The sequence below is a fragment of the Lepisosteus platostomus genome, chromosome 4, assembly GCF_059453375.1.
Source record: "Lepisosteus platostomus isolate fLepPlt1 chromosome 4, fLepPlt1.hap1, whole genome shotgun sequence".
Lineage (NCBI taxonomy): Eukaryota > Metazoa > Chordata > Actinopteri > Semionotiformes > Lepisosteidae > Lepisosteus > Lepisosteus platostomus.
This window is the reverse complement of record NC_142614.1, coordinates 71554649-71574341: the sequence shown is the minus strand read 5'-3', so window position 1 is coordinate 71574341 and position 19693 is coordinate 71554649. Positions and strand designations below refer to the sequence as shown.

General features: G+C 43.0%; 2 protein-coding genes across 3 annotated transcripts in view; one reads left to right on the top strand and one right to left on the bottom strand.

Annotated features, from left to right (window-relative positions):
- Positions 1-11726, top strand: part of acot12 (acyl-CoA thioesterase 12) — a 25827-nt gene extending 14101 nt beyond the window's left edge. The window contains exons 8-16 of one of the 2 annotated variants that reach the window (XM_088630621.1): positions 711-861; positions 2018-2073; positions 2678-2741; positions 3222-3305; positions 4346-4564; positions 4645-4778; positions 5792-5920; positions 8030-8156; positions 10047-11726. In XM_088630621.1, the coding sequence (XP_088486747.1) occupies positions 711-861; positions 2018-2073; positions 2678-2741; positions 3222-3305; positions 4346-4564; positions 4645-4778; positions 5792-5920; positions 8030-8156; positions 10047-10187 (1105 nt within the window). In that variant the 3' untranslated portion in view covers positions 10188-11726. The remainder of the gene's footprint in view (positions 1-710; positions 862-2017; positions 2074-2677; positions 2742-3221; positions 3306-4345; positions 4565-4644; positions 4779-5791; positions 5921-8029; positions 8157-10046) is intronic. The other variant, XM_088630620.1, reaches the window with a different exon arrangement.
- zcchc9 (zinc finger, CCHC domain containing 9) lies at positions 11724-19693 on the bottom strand. The gene is made up of 6 exons (XM_088630622.1): positions 19600-19693; positions 17434-17787; positions 16803-16953; positions 16236-16328; positions 14636-14704; positions 11724-12407 (listed from the first exon to the last, which is right to left on the bottom strand). Exons 2-6 carry the CDS (start codon positions 17767-17769, stop codon positions 12295-12297), a joined length of 762 nt encoding a protein of 253 aa, XP_088486748.1. The 5' UTR covers positions 17770-17787; positions 19600-19693; the 3' UTR covers positions 11724-12294.

The window sequence follows — 19693 nt, the reverse complement described above, 5'->3', positions numbered from 1 at the left end:
CATTTCCAGAAGGGGGCACTAATCTAAACCTCACCCTAACCCTACACCTTCCATTTAGGGCTAGAGTCAGCTAACCCTAACCCTACAACTTGCAGAACCTTAGCCCTAACCCTAAACCCCTACATTCCAGAAAAAAAGTGTGCTGCCGCAAATATTCTAATGAAACTTTATGAACCATAGATGGGTTTATGTCTGGGTTCTTCTTTCCGACCAGATACTTAGATGAGCCTTCTTGCTTATTCATCCTTTTTGTGAGAAGCATGCTTCTGCTGTCTCTTTCCTTTATCCCATTATTTCCATCTATTGTGTGGGTTCCAAGAGGCCGAGGAAACACTTTTTAGCACAGATGTCCAAATCCCACTTTCACCTGTGTGGCTTCAATGTCACAATACCGATCCTGATCCTTTTCCCTTGACCAGACAGAACGATTAACCCCTTAAGATACAACGTCCATTTCTCTGATTGCATTTCTGGATTCCTAATAGAGTCGTAAAAATGAAAAAGGAGTTGTACACTGTCCCCCCAGCTTTGTAAATCTCTGCTGTGATTTGACCTAGTTGAGGCAGACACTGCCATTCATGACCTTGCTGATGTTCTGGTAGACCAGTTCACACCCTACAACTGTGGGAACAGCAGTTGCAGAGGTGGGGCAAAGTTCTGAAAGCTTGCGTTTTATATACAATACTGCCTGTTGGCCCGTGTGTCTGCAGTCTGGAGGTGGGAGTGCGAGTTGAAGCATATAACTGTGAGGAATGGAATCAAGGGAGACCCCGGCACATCAACAGTGCGTTCCTCATCTACAACATCTCCAGCGACCAGGAACAGACGCAAACCTTTCCTGATGTCAAGTACAGCACGAAGGTAATTGTCTCCTGCGTCCCTTGGCATGAGAAACAAGAGACATGCTTTAGTGGCCTTCAAGAAAAGGGAGAGTAGGAAAGGTACATGGTTTGAGAGTGAGAAGGAGCAAGAATCTAGAATGAAAAGATTCCATTCAACTCATCATAGTGCAAAGTTCCCTGGGGGGCCCTGCGTCTTAGCAGTAGGTCTTTTTATAGGTGGACCCCAGGACAACTAACGCAGTCGTCAGGTCCAAAAAGAGTTTTCTTCATTTACAGTGCTGATAACACTAAGCAAATCAAACAAATACCTTGCTCCTCTTTCAGCTTGAGCTAAACTTCTTCAGGCACCTCTTTAGGTCAATATTACCAGGGAGCTAAGATGCCTACTGGCTCAAGAAATCATTAATGTCACACAGACTGACGGGTTCACTGTACCACACGACTTCTGTCATCCAACCAACACAGGGTCCTCTATCCTCTCCTATCTCAAGGCTCACATTAAAAACAGACCTCTAGTCCCACAGTAATTCTCTCCGTCCTTCACACCTCAGCTTCCTGTTTTCAAACTATTACCTGACCAATCACTTTCCAGTTACTGGTCAGGTGACTGCAGGACGTTTCCCACAGCTTTCTGGGGAATACAGTTAAGGTTACAGCTGTCATCACGCCTATCCCTGTCATCCTCAAAATAGGTTACTATCAGGTCGACAATCCGGGTCACTGAAACACAGGTGTTTTGGTAGATCGTGGTACAGTACAGTAAAATTCAGAAATTTGACTAAGAAATCTGTGGCAGTCATTAAGCACTCAATGGGTTGCTTTGTGCCTGTAGCAGTTCTCATCACTTTTTTCATGTTTGAGCCCATGTTCTGATTGAGTATTTTAAGAACTAAACCGATAACAGTGCTCCACGTTGTCAGGATCCAAGCAGCTCCTGCTGGCCCAGTGATGATGGCCAATGGAAATCAGTCTGTTCTGCTTGATTGTATTGCGTTTCATAAATGATTGCTGTACTTTTAGTGTAAGCACATCACGTCAAACACAGATCAAACTGTTTATCCAGAAAAGGGGTTTTCCTTTTTCACCCGCGGTTGCAATTCTCCTGACTGATCGTTCGGCTTGCAGGAAAACCAGGAGAATCCAAGTCAAGCTTTTCGGTTTGTTTTGTATTGAAGGATGGGGAGAGAAGATATCTGGCAGCAATTGTACGGAAAAGAATCCGTCTGGCCAGGTACTGCACCCTTCTTTGTGTATTTCTAATGCACTAATTGCTGATTTACATCATGTTGAGATCATTGTCAGCCCAGAGGAAGAATAATTGAGAAGTGGGAAAATGTCTTCCTTAAGACGCCCACTTTTTATTCTGGTCATTCTTGTGGTGCCTTTGCACTTGTATTTCAATGAGTTATGTGCCTTCTTTTTTCATTTTACATTTCGGATTAATCTATGAAAATCTGGACTTGTCGTCTATGTGTTGTCTAAGGGGAGTTCCAGTTAACTGTTCACTTTCCAGCTGCTGTAGTAGCAGTGGTGGCACCAAGAGCAGGAGGAGGAATCCTCCAGTGAAATTTTACTCAACCAAAAATTTCCTCTAAGCTTCCCCTCCCAAAGAAAAGAGAACATGGGAACCCCTCCAGGCTTTGAAAAACGTGGGATGCCTTGCCGGTTTGCACCTGCTGACAAAGCCAAGAAAAACCCTGTCTGGAGCAATTCTGCCCCCTGCTGGGTGGGGGCCGGTGTTTCTCCTACCATAGCAGGCAATAGTTTTAGTCTAGTTTTAGAAATTCCATTTCTGCCTAAAAAGCACAGTGAGGGGTTCTGTTGTGTTCCCGTAGAAAGCACATCTTATCACACAAAGAAGAAGAGTCACTCTCTGTTCCCTGGGACAAAAATAATCAGGTAAATAAGCTCAGTATCTTCATTTCTTTTAGGCTGTTTAAGTGTTTAACATCTTTATTGACTTTATTTTTAGGCCTTTTGTCTTTAGGCTTGGTACAGGACATCACACTGCTTAGCTACACTTTAAAATAGGAAGTCTTCCATTTCCTTAGCCATCTTTCACTTTGCCATTGAAGAAATTAATGTAAAAGTCTTCATGAATTCAGTATGTAGAAGAATAAATGATCTCCTGTTAGAGGACTGTGGCATCTTTACCTGGTAAGAATCGTTGGGCTAGTGTTCTGTGGTTAGGGATCTCCTGTTGCTGCTGAGACTCCCTACCTGCTGGTTGTAATGAAGATCTTCTTTGGAAAGGCAGTGTTTGGTTTTCACCACACAAAACCTTTCTCAGTGTGGCCAAAATGTTCAATTCTTTACAGCTGTTGCAGTTCCAATATCACAAAGATGTCTCACCATCTCCCCCATGCTTCCACCTTCCAGGTGTATCTGGGCTACAAGAATGTTGCTGCTCTCACTGTTCTGGCAGGAAAGCAGGAGTGGGAAATCAGCAGTTTGCAGCCCAAGGTACGAGATCTCCAGGAAAGGGTGGACCAAGGCTGAGAAATTGACTTGACTGCACAGTTTAAACAGTGGCAAACAACAACAAGAGCATCGAAATCTACATTTACATGTTTTAATTCTTATGTTCAATTTGTTCATTGAATGAATATTACATGGTACCATATACAATACTGAACAAATGTGACCAATCATCATGGCATTAAAGACTTGGTACCTAAACAAACGGTGTAAACCCATCAATAATATAAAAACTGGAAAAATGAGTAGAAAAAAAAGTAAACCAGAGATCTAAGCAAAGACAAAACAAAAAATAAAAAACATCAAAGATTTTTTTAATCGTTAGAGTGAGATAATAGTCATTGTAACGGACTCAGTGCTCAGAATGAGTTACAGAAGAGATGTGACCCCTCCTCTGAAAGCTAGACGGTGTAGGCTACTGCCAGAGCAGAGGACCTGGTCTTGTGGAGTGGTGGAGCTGTCTGCCACCCCGGAAGTGGTCCTGTGTGTGTTTGGAGCTTACACTTGTCACGTATACTGTACATTGTCTCAGTGTTGAGAAGACATTTGGGAACCCAACAGGTTAGTTCTTTTATGTTTTGGACCTAAAACGTAATTAGATGGAGATAACCTCAATAAATGTATAATCTTAATAATCCAACAGTAAATATCCTTCTGGGAATAAGTCTGTGAACCCTTACATTCAGTAAGTGGTGTCACCTCCTGAAGTAGCAATGATTTCACTAGACATTTCCTGTTACTGTTTATCAGGCTCTTGCATTGCTTTTGGGGAATTGCTTCCTACAGGATTGTTTAGGGATTATTGAGGGGTTCCTTGCATGAACTTCTGTCAGAACATTTCAATGGTGTTTAAGTGCAGACTTCGACTTGGCCAATCCAAAATACAAACTTCCCTCTCCTTCTTCGTCTACTTCAGGCATTCTGATTGTAGATCTGTTTGTATGTTTAGAATCATTGTCTTGCTGCATGGCCCACTTCAAGCTCAGCTTTAGTTGACTAATGGATGACCCGATATTCTCCTCCAGACACTGTTGATTGGCTCCATCAATGATGGCAAGCTGTCTGGGTCCAGAGGCAGCAAAGCAGCAGAAACCACGGTTCTCCCTCCACCATGCTTGACAATCAGGATGAGGATCTTCTGTTGGGAAGCACACCACCCATGTCTCGGTGTGGCCAAAATGTTTAACTTTTTACTGGTCTCTTTTTCAGCTGTGCAGCATGTGAAAAAGAAAACGAGTAAAAATTTAAGAATGTTGTAAGCAGAGTTATAAAAGCCCCCCCTTCGATTTACGGGAGGCTGGTCTTCTCTCTGGCTTGTTTGCAGATCCGAATCTTCACGAACGAGGAGGAGGAGATGCTGTCTGTTAAAGTAGAGATGGAGGTGATGGCTCCTGTGTCCCAGACCTTCTCTGTGCTCTCAGACCTGCAGCTCCGGCCCACTTGGGACAGGCACTACGCGTAAGTACTGCAGTGGTCAAGGAGATATGAGAGAGAGAGGGGTGGATGATGACCCTGTTCACACTATAAGGAGCAAGAGCTGTTTCAAACTGAGGCATCACATTCAGGCTTCTCGGTGAGCAGTGGTTGCCCACGAACTCTGAAGACATTCAGATGTTGCCAGGCTGTCATAAGCACACACTGTGTTTATCGGTCTCCTGCGTTGTTGCTGAAAAAAAGTCTGTCATTCCACTAATGGATTTCGTGACATGATAATTTACTGTCGGATCAATCGAGTCTGAACTAGGACTGACAGTTGTGCTAGGAGTTTGTCCCAGTGGTGTGTGTGTGTGTTTAGTCCCAACATGAAGTATTTGTGTTGTTTGGAACACATACAGTATTATACCGCAGTTTCTAATAATTCCAAGGATGTTTGACCATTAGTAGTGGTATTGTTATGTATGTAATATGAAGCACCAGGGAGCTGGAATGTCATAGCCAATGATATTTTCATAGGCAGGTCTCAGGAAAACAGACACAAATGCAGCCGTAAGATTTCAAACAAAAGCCTAGCTCTTCTGGGAGCTAATAACACCCTAACTGCACACAGTTCAGTTATGCGGCCTGCCGGCTTCCGAGCATAAACTCTTAAGATTCACACAGAATATTGGCCCACACAGGATCTGTTCCCAAAACCCACAAGTCACACAGACTCTCGGTTTCACACAGTAAAGTTTCTGTCCATACAGTAATTCCACACGGTGCCTGGTCACTCTGTTACTCAGGGTCCTGTCTGTATCTGTTCCTGTTCCATATAGGTTCTCTTTTTTGCTGATCTCTTCTTATTTGAAGACTCACAGCTCGACACAGGCCCACACTCAAGTCACGTCCTTCTCTCTCTCTGTGCAGAGGATCGTTGCCCACATGGGAAATCAGATGGACACCAGGAGCCTCCGTTTCCTGGCTTTTAAATTGTCACCTGACCAATTGTCTTCTTGCAACTTAAACAGCAAACCTGATTACTCTCTTTGCAGGAGTTGTGAAGAAGTGGAGACTGCTGGTGATGACGAGAAAGTGTATCATATTAAATGCCCCTCAGTGAACAGTGACAGAGGCAGAGACTTTGTGGTACTGATGTCCAAAAGACAGCCATGCAAAGAGGGGTTTGTATTAAGCATTGTGTCTCCTAGCTTCAGTTAGACCTATGCTGAAAGTGCAATAGATTAGCTGTTTGCAATTTTTTTTTTTACGGTAGGCAAGGCTGTTTCATATACGCATGATCTTCAAAAAATCTGATCTTGATGTCTCTCAATACACATTACACTTATCTTAGTTTTTTGTTAAGATTAAGATTAAGTTTATATTTGGGTGAAGATTTGAGATATACTGAGGCAAACACTTTAAGTAAGCTTTGGGGTTATAGAGACTGATTCCTACAACTACAGCACAGTAATCCCAACTGATTAAGCCATTCTATGAGCATAATATTTAACACTTCTTATCTCAAACTTAAAACGAACCTTGTGAAACTCCATATATGCAGACTTTGAGGAGACCAAAATTCAAAATCCTCAAAGGCATCCAGAAATTCAACCCAGTTGATTTTACTTATCATTGAAATAAATTTCAATGAAATGTAATGCTTGAAATATGTTGTATACAGTACTTCGTCCCCCTCACTATCTTGTGAACGGTTTTGTGAGAAAATACTGCTTGTTCCACGAATCAGACTAAAAGAAGTCTGATGCTGTGAAGAGGGCAGATCATTTAGCTTCCAAGGGAAGTGAATGTGGGTGTTCAAATTGCCAGACCATTTATATCTCAAAGGATGTCTGCAACCAGTGATTGCCTGCAGTATATTAACCCGATGACTCATTTGGAAATGAACTTAACAGCAATAAAGTGTATGAGCCTCATTGTCTTCGTTTGGAAGATGCAGGTTTCTGTAGGAAAGATAGTTTGCATGACCTAAGATTTGGTCTTCAATTATTTGTGTGTACAGTATTAGTTCAAGATGCAGGTCACTGCCACATTCAGTGCAAACTGAAAATAAGAATACAAACGCAAATCAGTTATCTAAAGTTTGGTTGAAGATAATCCATGGTGCCTTTGCTCCAATTGCAGCTAGTATTAATGAACAGCTTTAAGCTGCACCAGTTAAATGAAAATACCCAAATAGAGTCTTCATAAACCCATGCAGTGAGTACCAGAGACAAACAAAATCAGAAAGTACCACTCTAAAAGAGTGTCTGAAAGTGTAGCCACGCATCGTTAATCGCTCTGTAATTAACTGCTATTTTGTGTTATGCGTATGATGCAATGACGCTCTATCTGTACACTCCAGTAATTGGACGCAGCACACTGAGTTGTGAGAGCTGGAGTCAGTCTTCAGTAAGGGCTCTGTGGATCTCTGGCTTTCTCTTACAAATGAGTTTGAGAACATTCTGTCCTTAGCTGGTCTCTCCCCCAGTAAGCTGTTAGAGGCATTGCACAATGAGCAGAGCTTCCTCTTTGAGGGGCTGTGGATTTGAGGGCCAGATTGAGATTTTTTTTATTAAATTAAAATATTTTTCCCTTCCTTTTTTTTCCATTTCCTCTGCATTTCTCACACAAACAGCACCTCTCCACAGACTGGAGTTTTGACTAAACTGTGGGAACAGTAACACCTACTGGCTAGATTTGGTACACACATTATCCTCAAACAGTGGTAAAAAAGGGTTCTTCATCCATTCAGTGAACACTATGATGTCCTTTTGTAGTCACTAGTGGACAATTCTGTGCTCTGGATTTGCAGCCCTGTAGGTCTGGTTTTACTATTTAATGTAACAATATCCATTATTATTATTATTGTAATAATGACCAAATAATAATTACCTATTTGCAAATGAATCGATTTAGAATTAGCATATACTGCGCATTGCTGTTGCCTGTGACAATCTTCACTTAATATTAATTCAGATTTGGAGTCAGGAAGTTGACAAAATGAAGGCCAGTCCATGATTTTGTCTTTTTTTTTTCATACTGTATGCATTTTTGTAATTTCACATGCATGTTTATAATCACCCCTGATAATTCTCTGGATAAATATGTTCCTATAATTCAACATGAAATCAGTCTATAATATGGAATTCGTAATACTGTACCATGGTCCAGCATGGTCCTTTTCAGGTTTGGAAAAGGTGAAAGCGTTGTTTTGCACTTTGGTCTCACCGTCGTGAATGTGTCTCTTGGGAAGCTGCTGTTCATTAAAGTCTGCTCTGCTCTTCCTGAAGGGAACCCTACATCATCGCTCTGCGGTCCGTCACTGTGGCAGCTGTGCCTCCGCTGGCTGATCACACCCGCAGTGAAGCTCTGTGCGCAGGGTTCCTCATCAACAGCACTGGCTGCAGCTCCTGCAAGGTGGGCTTCCCTCTCAAGAGAGGTCACTACAGGTCACAGAGAGGCTGCTGCCGAAAGAGGCACTGTATCTGTAGCCCTGTGCTCCTGCCTGTGTGCTGTGCTTCTACCAAATTCCACTGACCCCCCCCTTTAAAAAAATCATCTTTAGTTGAAAAAGAGTGAGAGCATCACTATGGAATATTTTAAAACTAAATTCAGACTTCAACACTTGTGTACAGACATCTCTGACCGTGGACACAACAAAGTAACCCATTTTGATGCATATGTACATCATTCTTCAGCCATTATTAGAGTTTAGATTTGAATATGGCAGCGTATGGGTTACAGCAATCAGGTATTACATGTATGGCACTGAGAATGATGCATTATTTAGAGCAGCTCTATAAATCTGGGATGTGTTCACTACATGGTAGCATGGTTGAACTTAAGTACTGTCCTTATTTATTTAAAAGAAAATACTGAAAATGTTCCAGGCATAAGACAAAGTAAGGCAAAGAACGAGATAGAAACAAACACCAAGCAGAATGCTTTGCAGAAAAGCCAATATAATGGCACAGTCTGTGCAAACTGTTTTGTTGTTTCAGTACAGAGTACAAGGTTTTGGCCATTCACATATATCAAGAATATATGGACTTTACAGACAATAGGAGGCCAATTATCCAGTCCTGCAGGCTCAACCTGTAGGCAGTCGATCAGAATATACTGTACACCAGTGTTTCCTATTGTCACACCTGAATGTACCTTTCGATACTTTCACCTGCACCATTCAACATTGGTCTGCCGGTAACTCACTTCACCAGGACAACAAAATCCTTCAAGTAACATGGAGACTTTCTACATATTCTTACATTTCTAATGTTAACCTTTTTATACCCATCATACTATATCAGAGAATTTTTTTTTCTTCATTGGCTTTTTAGCTGCTGCTGAAACTCAAGGGACAGTGCTATTCAAACATGCCAGTACACATCATATTAACATATGATGACCTTTAACTTGCACAGACATTGTCATGGTATTGCTTTTATACTGTAAATCAATGCCAATTAAAACACCAGCTTTTAATTCCTGCCATTTATGATTTTAATTGCTTCCAGGCTGTAACAAGGCAGTTGTTAGTATAATCTTGGCTTCTGAAAACGCAACATCAGGCATTTCACTGCTGAAGCTGTACCAGAGACATCAGCTGATTGAGTTGCAGTTGGGCACAGTGGATTTAACGTTTCCCTTTCAAAGTCCACAAAGCACTGTGTAGAGGTGATTGGGGGGTAAAGCAGGTGACTACAATCACAAGGCAAAGATTTTTTTTTAATCTCTTATTGCCACTGGAGCTGTCCCTATTTGTACACAAAGGTCAATGTAACTGGAATGTTTTCATTAACCATTTTTTTTAAAAAAGATTACGGAACTATTTTTGGTTTAATTTTGCACAGCAAAGCAGAGTGATAAGGGTTGTCAAATCTCTCTGCAAAGAGCTGTCCAGGGTCCTGAACTCACCGTACAACTACCTTAATCAAGCACTTTACCGTCCTGCATTAATTGCACTACAATTGCGTAAAATGTGAAAGAGACCCATAATACTGACTAAAATAACAGTGATTTGTGTTAAAGCAAATATTTTCAGTTTCAATGAGTATTTTGTTCCAGTATTACTCTTGGATCCACTTCAAAGTGAACTTAACAATGAGGCGAAAAACGTACTTACTAGGGACTGTCTGAAAGATTTAGGTACATTGTAGTACCTTGGTAAGTGCCTGTCTGGCTTAAAAGTGAGCAAAATTAACAATAGTCTTTTGTGCTACAAGTGTTATATTTCCTTTCTGTTCCATGTGCCGTTCTCAGACTGCCAAGCACCACGATTTAACACTGCTTCTTGCACCGCCTTCACAGGTCTCGTACTTCAACCAAGTGACATCTGGGGTTTTACCATACATCGCTGGAAACTTGGCTGGCTGGTCGAAGTCTCTGGAAGAAACAGCATCTTCATGCATTGAATTTCTAGAAAATAGTATTAAGAGCACCAGGTTCTGAGGCAGGCTTTAATTCCTTTTCATGCTTTTGGTCTGTGGCTTTCAAAGCCCACACTGCTCCTCTGGCTCCCTCTCAGTGCTTGTGGTGTGGCATCAACAGCTACAGTACATCACTGTGTCCAAAAGTCACGCCTCTGTGTATCAGGGATTGAAACATGTGGAAAGACAGCGCTGTAATGGAAAAGTATCGATGGCCATCCTGTTTGTATAGTCCCTGCAGCAGAAAACCACACAAAGCTTTAAATGTGCGCGGCGGGTGTGTTCTCCACTTCGTCGGACTGCGAGAGCTCTTTTCTTGTCAAAACATGTCATGGGCACACTGTGGTCCATTACCCAAGTGCTCTATGACTACTTCTCTGTTAGAACCACACATCTTCTTAAAAATAAATAAATATGTGATTTCAACATGCAGTAAATGGAATAGTTTGCTTTCTGTAGGAGAGGAGCAGCTGGGTCCTTTGGTAGCTACCAGGGTAAGCTGCACTTGTAGCAAATGGAACTGCTTTTCTGGAACATTAGGACACTAAAAACATGCAGCTTTTGGAAAAGCACAAAACATTTGACTACATAAGAATCCCAGCAATGCAACAATGACTCAGTCTGTCCCTCTCTTAAAGCATGTGTATTTTTGAATAGTAGTGTATAACCATCAGGCAACTACCCTAGCACAGGCTTACTACCATGACACACAGATAAGATTAGCTCTGTTTTGGTCTCGTTTGTTTTCGGTCAATAGACAAGCGGGGGTAGCCTTATAGGAAGCTATTTCATATATACTTGCAATAATACTTTGGATGGCACTGGCAGATATACTTTACTGTAGTCATCTGTTTAAGAGATGCTCTGTTGTTTCAGGCTTACTTTTGCAATAGCCCCAGGAACAGCTTTACACATAAGTTGGAATTTAAGGTGCTACTCCAATTCCATCGGAGAGGCACCTCGACTTCAGGTCCGCAGACAATATCAAGCTGAATCTGAATAAGCTTTAAAGAATCCCTACTGCTGATGATGCGATATGTATTTGTGAAACGCATTGTGTGGGGATGTAGTTTAAAGTATTGGTCATTTAAGGCCACAACCAACATTAAGCTGTGTCTAATATGTGCAGTTTTCAGCGCTGCTCAAATGCGAGCCTTACTGAATTACGTCTTGATAACGTCACTTGTACCATACAGGATAATGCTAAAATGCAAAACAAAATGAAGACTGTTCAAATACAGATACAATATATGGGTATAAGACTACTTCCCCACTTGAAGGAAGTTGGAAATATGGAAATGTGTACAGACCACACCCCATGAGCTTCTGGCTTTTACTAACGACATGTTCCCTGGCAGTGTATAAAAGCCCTCAGATACACATTTTGCCTACATGACTTTGGATTTCAGCCATACCTTTAAAAACGTTATTACTAATTCCGATTATTTTTTTCCTTATATAAATGTCTTATATGTTAATATTTGTTTAGAATACAGAATTGTAATGTTCCTCCATCGATTGATCAGAATGATAAAAATTAAATATACAATCATTCACCTTTTCCTGGTTTCATGGACGTTTTGCACACTTCTCAGGCTGCCTCCAACCCCTGAGCTCAACCTGAGATATTTATTGAAGTCCCATGTGATTAAAGTCACATTACATGAAAACAGTTTTGACACAGTGCACAGGAACAGCCCATCACAGGGGACTCATACAACACAAATGCCTGGGGGATTTCTGACAGGGTCTTCTTCGGCACTGGCCTGCACCGTCTCTAACTGCTTGGCGAGAGTGGAGCCCCTCTTCCACTGAGGTCTCGCGTGGTGAAGGCCGAAGGCGGGCACGCGCCCTGGCGAGCGAGCCGTCAGAATCAAGGCCTGCAGCGAACGGAGAGGCTTTCTGTGGTGCCAGGCAGTCAGACGTCGGGACCAGGCTGGAGCGTCGGGTCGGGGGTGGACTGAGAGGCACGAGGCTCCCCCCCTCAAACCAAGGCCCAGTTCGCTGCACAGTCCGGCGGGACGTCAGACTCCAGAGCTCAGGCAGTAGTCATTCCCTGTGGTCCCCCACCAAGAGTTCACATCTTTCTAGAAAGATCCCTTTTGATGCCTCGGGGAAGATGCACCCCCTCAGAAAGTAACCACCTTCGGCTGCTTCGGTTTAGCTTTTTTGACAGGCCCAGCAACGTCCTCGTGGTCCGCACTCATATTGTTGGACAGTCGGCCCACAGTCACAGCTTTCCCTGAGGGAGCACAGAGAGGACAACTGAATTAGATTTCTCCCAAAACACAGGAGGACATGTGCCCTGAGGGTCTGCCCAGGCATAACGACCCAATGCTTCGCCTTGTAGAATAATAATAACAACAACAATAATAATTCCTCACACTTATATAGCGCTTTTCTGGACACTCCACTCAAAGCGCTTTACAGGTAATGGGGATCCCCTCCACCACCACCAATGTGCAGCCCCACCTGGATGATGTGACAGCAGCTATAGTATATAGCTATAGAGAATATATATATTCTCCCCACACACCGGCTCTCAGTGGGGAGGAGAGCAGAGTGATGAAGCCAGTTCAGAGATGGGGATTATTAGGAGGCCATGATTAGTAAGTGCCAATGGGAAATTTGGCCAGGACGACAGGTTTACACTCCTAACTTTTTCGAGAAACAAACTAGGATTTTTAATGACCACAGAGAGTCATCCGACGGACGGATAGAAGCATTTGACATCGAGTGCACATCCTCAAATCATGTCAAAAGGCTTCCACAGCACAGCAGTCCCAGCTGGTGAGACCTGAGGCTCACCTGCTGTAAAAAATGCTCTAAAACGTGAAACGTTTTTTTGGGTTACAAGCGAATTTGAATCAAGGACGATCGTAGAAACCCACAATTTAAAAGGCTCAGATTATCTACAGCTGGTTACTTCCAGTCACAAGAATCTTAAAAGTGCTTGTCAAGCCATCTCAAAGTGCTTCACAAACCAAAACAGAATTGGAATATAGAAACCCCATAATGAAACTGTTAACTGAAAGTAATAAAAATGAAGACCAATGTACAATGGACACAGTGCAATGGGGTGAAAGGCAAGTGGAAAAATTTTACATTTCATTCCTTCCCCATTACAGAGATATTTTACACTGGACACAGGGCCGTTGCTGGCAGTGAGGGTTTTTCCCTTTGATCCCTGCTGTGCACGCATGTTTCCTGTACTCTCTAGTGAATCATTACCAGCCAACAGGATCAAAGAAATCACCAATGGCATCATACCCCCGCCCCTAGTCTTCTACAGTGCTCCTGGCAGCAACTAACAGAGCAAAAGAATGGAAATTCTGGCACTATTTCAAAAGTGCCAAACAAGCTGTGAGAAAATCTGCACCTTGACATCTATTTCACAAACTGAAAAGTGAAAAACACAAAATTCTTTAACTTTTCCATTTAATTTTTTTTTTTTTACTTTCACTATATCTATGAAAAACATGGTAACACCTGATGATGTATCATCATAAGGCTCTTTGTGCTGTTTGGGGACGAAACCTGCTGAGTACCGGGTGAACTGTTTTGTGGCAGCAGGACTATCACCTTGTAGCTTGAACGTGACCACCAAGGAAAACCAGGCAGCTACTGTAAGGGCTGATGGTGGACAAAAATCAGGTTACAATCACCATTCAGTTCATTTTTACTCTTTCTTTTTGTTGGTTGTTTAATGAAACATATAGTAACAACACTAACTCTTGATTTAAATTAATGGGTTGATCAAGAAAACATCAGATACCCTGTATGAAACTACTTTGCCAAAGGCAAATTTATACCATGATGATTTAAAGAGGCATGCTCGGTTTATCCATGTTTTATGGACAGGCTGCCAATAACTGACCTGCCCAATAGTGAGCAGTTCTCTCAAGAGTGAAATAAAAACCCCTCGTCTGCCATTACTAACAGTCGTGTCTGTCTCAACCTTGCCACCCATGTCCAGCGAGAACTGTGCTTTAACAGGTTAAAATGCTCTTAAAAGAGAATTACAATAGTTTATCCAAGGGCCTGGCCTTAAAAATAAACGTCTGTATCCTGACACATAAAACCTACTGAATCATTCATGCACCTTACATTTTCGGTTACACTAATCATTTTAGTATTATTTGAACAGGAATACAATTTCTCAAAGACTGTGCTATTAGATAAGAAAGATGAAGAGCTTTACAGAAAGAGGCTGAGGTCAAAATTCTTTCTATCAGAAGAGAATTTTATTGCAGAAATATACAAGACTGACTCCAAGTAATAGTAAAATAATATTCAGTCTGCTTGTGCACGTACAAAGATGCATGATGTTAGTGTGTAACTCAAAATGATTCTTTTCTAGTGCAAAACAGGAAAAAGTCACTGTATTACAATAAACCCAGTCCTGATTCTCTCACTTTCAGCGAATGCTAATTGATTAATGATATAAGTAGTTATATACAACTATCTTACCTGAACCCTGGTGCTCTGGACAGTCTTTCTGAAAGTGCTCCACTGATCCACACACCCTGCAGCAGCCACCTAGCAAACCCAGCAATAAAACATGCGAAAGAGTTCATACAGCCCATTTTCCAAATCCTCATCTTAAACCCTTTGCAAAGCAACACCTTTGCATCTACTTATTAAAGGCATGATAAACTAAAACGTTTGAAATTAGGCCTCTTTTTCAAAAGGCAAGTGAACAGCACTTCACTTGAGCAACGTATATTGCTCACAAAATATATCTTAAGCAATCACATAATATATATCTTATACAGTGCTTTTTATAATTCATAATTCCAAGGCAGTGTAAAATAAAAAAAAACAAAGACAGGTCACTAGGGGGCGGTGCGGTGCCTAAGGATCTGCGCCTGTGGCTGGAAGGTTGCCGGTTGGTATCCTGCAGCCGACAGAGAAATCCTACTCCATTGGACCCCTGAGCAAGGCCCTTAACCCCAGCTGCTCCAGGGGTGCTGTATAAATGGCTGACCCTGCGCTCTGACCCCAAGCTTCTTTCCCTGTCTGTGTGTCTCATGGAGAGCCAGTTGGGGTATGTGAAAAGATAAATTCCTAATACAAGAAACTGTATACAGCCAATAAAGTGATCTTATTCTATTCTTATTCATTCTTATTAGAACTGCAAACTGTACTCTGAATTACCATGCAGAGCATAGATGTGAGTTTTATGACACCTGGCTGACGTGTAAGATCTCATAATGGGCTGGGAGATCATTCCACAGTCCTGGAGTATCAGAGCTGATAGAACAGTTTCCCAGTGTTCGGAGCCAGGAACTGGGAACTGGAAGAAGGTCTGAGTCCACTGAGAGCAAAAGACTTGTAGGTGTGTGGAGAGAGAAGAGTTCACTGCCATCAAGCCCTTAAAGCTGAGGAGCAGCTTTCTGAATCTTTATTCTGAAATCCACAAGGATACCAGTGCAAGGTACCTCAAATAGGAAGGAACAGCTCTTTCACACTATATATGTCTAGAGAAAGCTTTATTATTTGAAAATATTTCAACTTAATCTTGATTTTCCTACATTCTTCCTAACACTCGTTTTCAACCGTTTGGTTAAAACGTCTACAGGTTATTGACACCAGCCTGAACCTTGGATCTCAACAGTACTCGGCTCACTAGGCTCCTGACAGGCAGGGCTCCCTCCATGTTGTGCAGCAGAGGTTTGCCTTCTACAGCTCACAGATTGACAAGAGTCCCACAATCCTCTGTGGAATGGAGCGTCTCCAGTCTTTCATGTCCTAAATTTAATTTCAGCTTGGGTCCCCAGCTCCTTGCGTTGCTCTTCAATCTTCACCGAGATCATTAGGTCAACATCAGGATTTGGAATATTTCAATCACGTCTCCCCCACAATCGTCTCCATTTCAGGCTCAAGGGATTTTTATTCCCTTAGTATGTCAACATATGGCTTCACTCAGGTCACCAGCACTTTTTTAAAACAAATTTCAGAACCATCTGATGATGTGTTTTTACTTTTCCTAGAAAACACAATAAACTGCAGCTCAAGGCAGCTGGGGATGGATCAAGCGATGTTAAAGTCAAGCTCAGTGATGTCATACCTGCTGCGTACATCCCTTTGGGGTTATCAGGACACGATTTCGACAGGTGGCCAGTCTGCCCACAGATGAAACACTTAGCAAAGGGAAAGTCACCTGTAAGGGCATTAAGACAAGAAATTAAATCACCAGCGACAAAAAGAAAGTGAACAAAACAAGCTTATTCATCAAACCTGCTAAATGAATACCTACACGTTTACGTCTGAAAACAGTATCAAGAAGGGAGAATTCAAACAACCGCTGCATAGTATGGGATACAGCTCATCTTACATTTGTCAATTAAAAGAAAGTATGCGACAAAGCCAACACAGACAAAAGTATTCTCATCTGTAATGCTGAATTCATGACACTACTCACTACAATTAAGTCAATATCCATGTTCCCAGGCACTCAGCTGGTTCCATTCCACTCTCTTGCTCACAGCAGAGGTGCCCCACTATCTCAGGGCACCCCCGGGCTACATTACCTAATTCAGTGACGAGCTGCTGCTGCTACAAAAAAAAGTTGTAGCGATCCACAAAAAACACACCTAGACCACTGCCGTTCTGTCCCGAACCTCTATTTTCTTACCAAGCGCGGGGTCCACTTTAGCTCTGCACCTCTGCAGCTCGTGCTCTGTGGAACCACAGCGGTAACAGATCCCCCTGCCCATCTCCTCGTCTTCGTCGGCCTCTGGGCAGTCAGCCAGCCTGTGCCCAGGCTTCCTGCAGTTGAAGCACACCTGCGAAACAGCAATCGGTCAGCAAACACGCGACCACACCGCCCGGGCTCGTGGCTGGAACAGCAGGTAATCTATTCGTTTTCGGCCATCCGGGGACGTGTGGATAGTAGACAGGTTTCTATCTGCCAGCGTGAGTACACAAAGGCCAAAGCTGCCAATGACTTGTGTCCCAGTGCAATACCATTTCACACCTCATCTTCCTGTCATGTGCGGCAGCATTACTGTGATCGGGAGCTCGAGAAGGATGTCCCGCCGGACTGTAAATAAATCAACAGGACAACGCTTATGCAACAAGACCTCACGTGTACAAGCCACTCTACTGGTGCTTTCCTGAGCTCAGGGCGCTAAATTCAAGCGCACCACGGGACCACAGGGCCAATCTTCTCCTACGTCCTCGAAATCGATCACCTGCCACCACGCCTTTTCGAGATGAAAACGATGTTTTTGCAGGGTGTGACAGGAGGGCGAGGGCTCTCTCACCATGTGGGTTTTCTTCAGCTCCTGCCTCTTCAGCCTCCTCTCCTCGCGCCTCTGGTCCTTCTTGAGCGCCAGCGCCACGTCCTCCCGCGCCGCGGGGACGCCCGCCTGCCGGAGGTGCGCCAGGAACCCGTTGACGTCCTCGCCGTCGTACTCCTCCTTCTTCTTCCTGCCGGGCTTCCGGCCGAGCGGGCCCCCCCGGGAGGGATCCCGTCCGCGGCGAGGGGACGGCCCCGGCCCCTGCGCCCCGCGGCCACACCCCTCCTTCAGGTCGCCCCAGGGTGTCGCCTCGGCGGGCTTGCGCCTGTGGACGTTGTTGGCTCGGGCCCAGCGGGTCATGGCAGCCCAAAGGGAAACCTGTACATGAGAGCACAGGGCCATCAGCCTCCCCTCTCCCACCAGCACGGAGCGCACCAGAGTGGGAGAGAGAGGCTTTAAAGAACATGGCTGCAGCCAGCAGTTACCTCACCCCGCAGCTCAGCAGGTCCCTGCTCAGAGGCTGCCAGGACCTGCATGGGAGACCTCCCGGGAAAAACTAAGGCTGCTGCTGGAAGAGGTGTTTATGGGACCAGCAGGGGGCGCTCACCCTGCAGCCTGTGTGAGACCTAATGCCCCAGTATAGTGACAGGGACACTATACTGTAAAAAAGGCGCCGTCCTTCAGATGAGATGTAAAACCGAGGTCCTGACTCTCTGTGGTCATTAAAAATCCCAGGGTGTTTCTCGAAAAGAGTAGAGGTGTAACCTGGCCAAATTTCCCCCTGGCCTTTACCAGTTATGGCCTCCTAATAATCCCCATCTCCGAACTGGCTTCATCATTGTGTTCTCCTCCCCACTGAGAGCTGGTGTGTGGCGTGCATACTGGCACACTATGGCTGCTGTCACATAATCTAAGTGGGGCTGCACACCAGTGGTGGTGGAGGGGATCCCCATTACCTGTAAAGTGATTTGAGTGGAGTGTCCAGAAAAGCGCTATTTAAGAGTGAGGAATTATTATTAACATAAGAAAGGTTACAAACGAGAGGAGGTCATCTGGCCCATTAGGTTGTTTGGTAGCTAGTAGTTAATTGATGCGAGGAACTCTTGAAGGTTTCTTGAAGGAAAGCAATGTATCATTGGGCTGGGTAGCTTGTTCCAGGCTCCCACAACTCTTTGGGTAAAGAAGTGCCTCTTGCACATCCATGCAAGTTTCCACTTTTGCCCTCTGGTTCATGTTTCACTTTTCATTCAGAAGAAATCCACTGTGGTGCCTTTGAGGATTTTGAATATTCAGGTCCCTTTGTAACCTCCTCTATTCAAGACTAAAATGTTTAATCCCTTCAGCTGTTTTAAAAATACATTCACAAACAATATCTCTATTCACCTGCAGGACAGTTGATCAACAATGTAAGAGTGACCAATGATAAATGCGTATTCATCTATAATTAATACTGCTTGGTGGTGATAGTGTAATTGTTTAATAGTTTGCCTAATTTTACCTCTCCCCTGTCTTCTACTGCACTTATTGCTGACACTTAGCTTTAAAATCTTTCCCAGCATCTTTAACAAACATTTCTGTAATAAAAATAAGTCTATTACCAAAATGCAAGAAAACATAGATCCATTTTCGCCCTTACTCATAATGGTTACTGATGGCAACTGGTTATTAAAACATTGCCAGCAGAATCAACTTATTATAACAATATTACGATTCTGTAATAAATAAAAAATATATATACCTGCCATTAATACTCACTTTTTTCTATCTCGGATAAAATACTCACTCTCGGTATCAACGTTCTGCATATAGAATACAGCATTATGCTTATGATAAGACCATAATTATATTATTTAGACACGCATCAGGCGCCGCCTCGCAACATTCTTTAAAATGTACTATGAAATAAATTTACAGAAAGCCAAACATATAGCACAATTCTATATACATAAAATCAAAGCAATATTATTACTCTTGGGTGTAAGTACTCAAAACGAATCTAAGACGAACAAATGCACGTAAATTAAATCTGATGCATACTGCAGCAACGTAACTCAAGAAAAGGTGTTAAAATGTTAACGGTGCAATTTAAATAAACTGGCGTTCACTGTTAAAGACAAAGTGTTCTCGTGTATTCATCTGGAATATAATTCGACATCTGTGAAACTAAAAACTTAGCAAATTAAAACTTACTTTCAAAGTAGACGAAAAATTAATTCACGTGTTCCCCCACGCCTGTTTCCTCTTCCTGTGTACAGTTCGTGTAAGATCCGAAGTGCAACTCAGA

Excerpts from the sequence above, each read along its gene's own strand:
- zcchc9 (XM_088630622.1), bottom strand. The coding sequence starts at position 17,769 with ATGACCCGCTGGGCCCGAGCCAACAACGTCCACAGGCGCAAGCCCGCC. Across the intron at positions 16,954-17,433 it reads AGCTGAAGAAAACCCACATG|GTGTGCTTCAACTGCAGGAA; the intron begins GTGAGAGAGCCC and ends GCTGTTTCGCAG. Across the intron at positions 12,408-14,635 it reads TCCAGAGCACCAGGGTTCAG|GGAAAGCTGTGACTGTGGGC; the intron begins GTAAGATAGTTG and ends GTGCTCCCTCAG.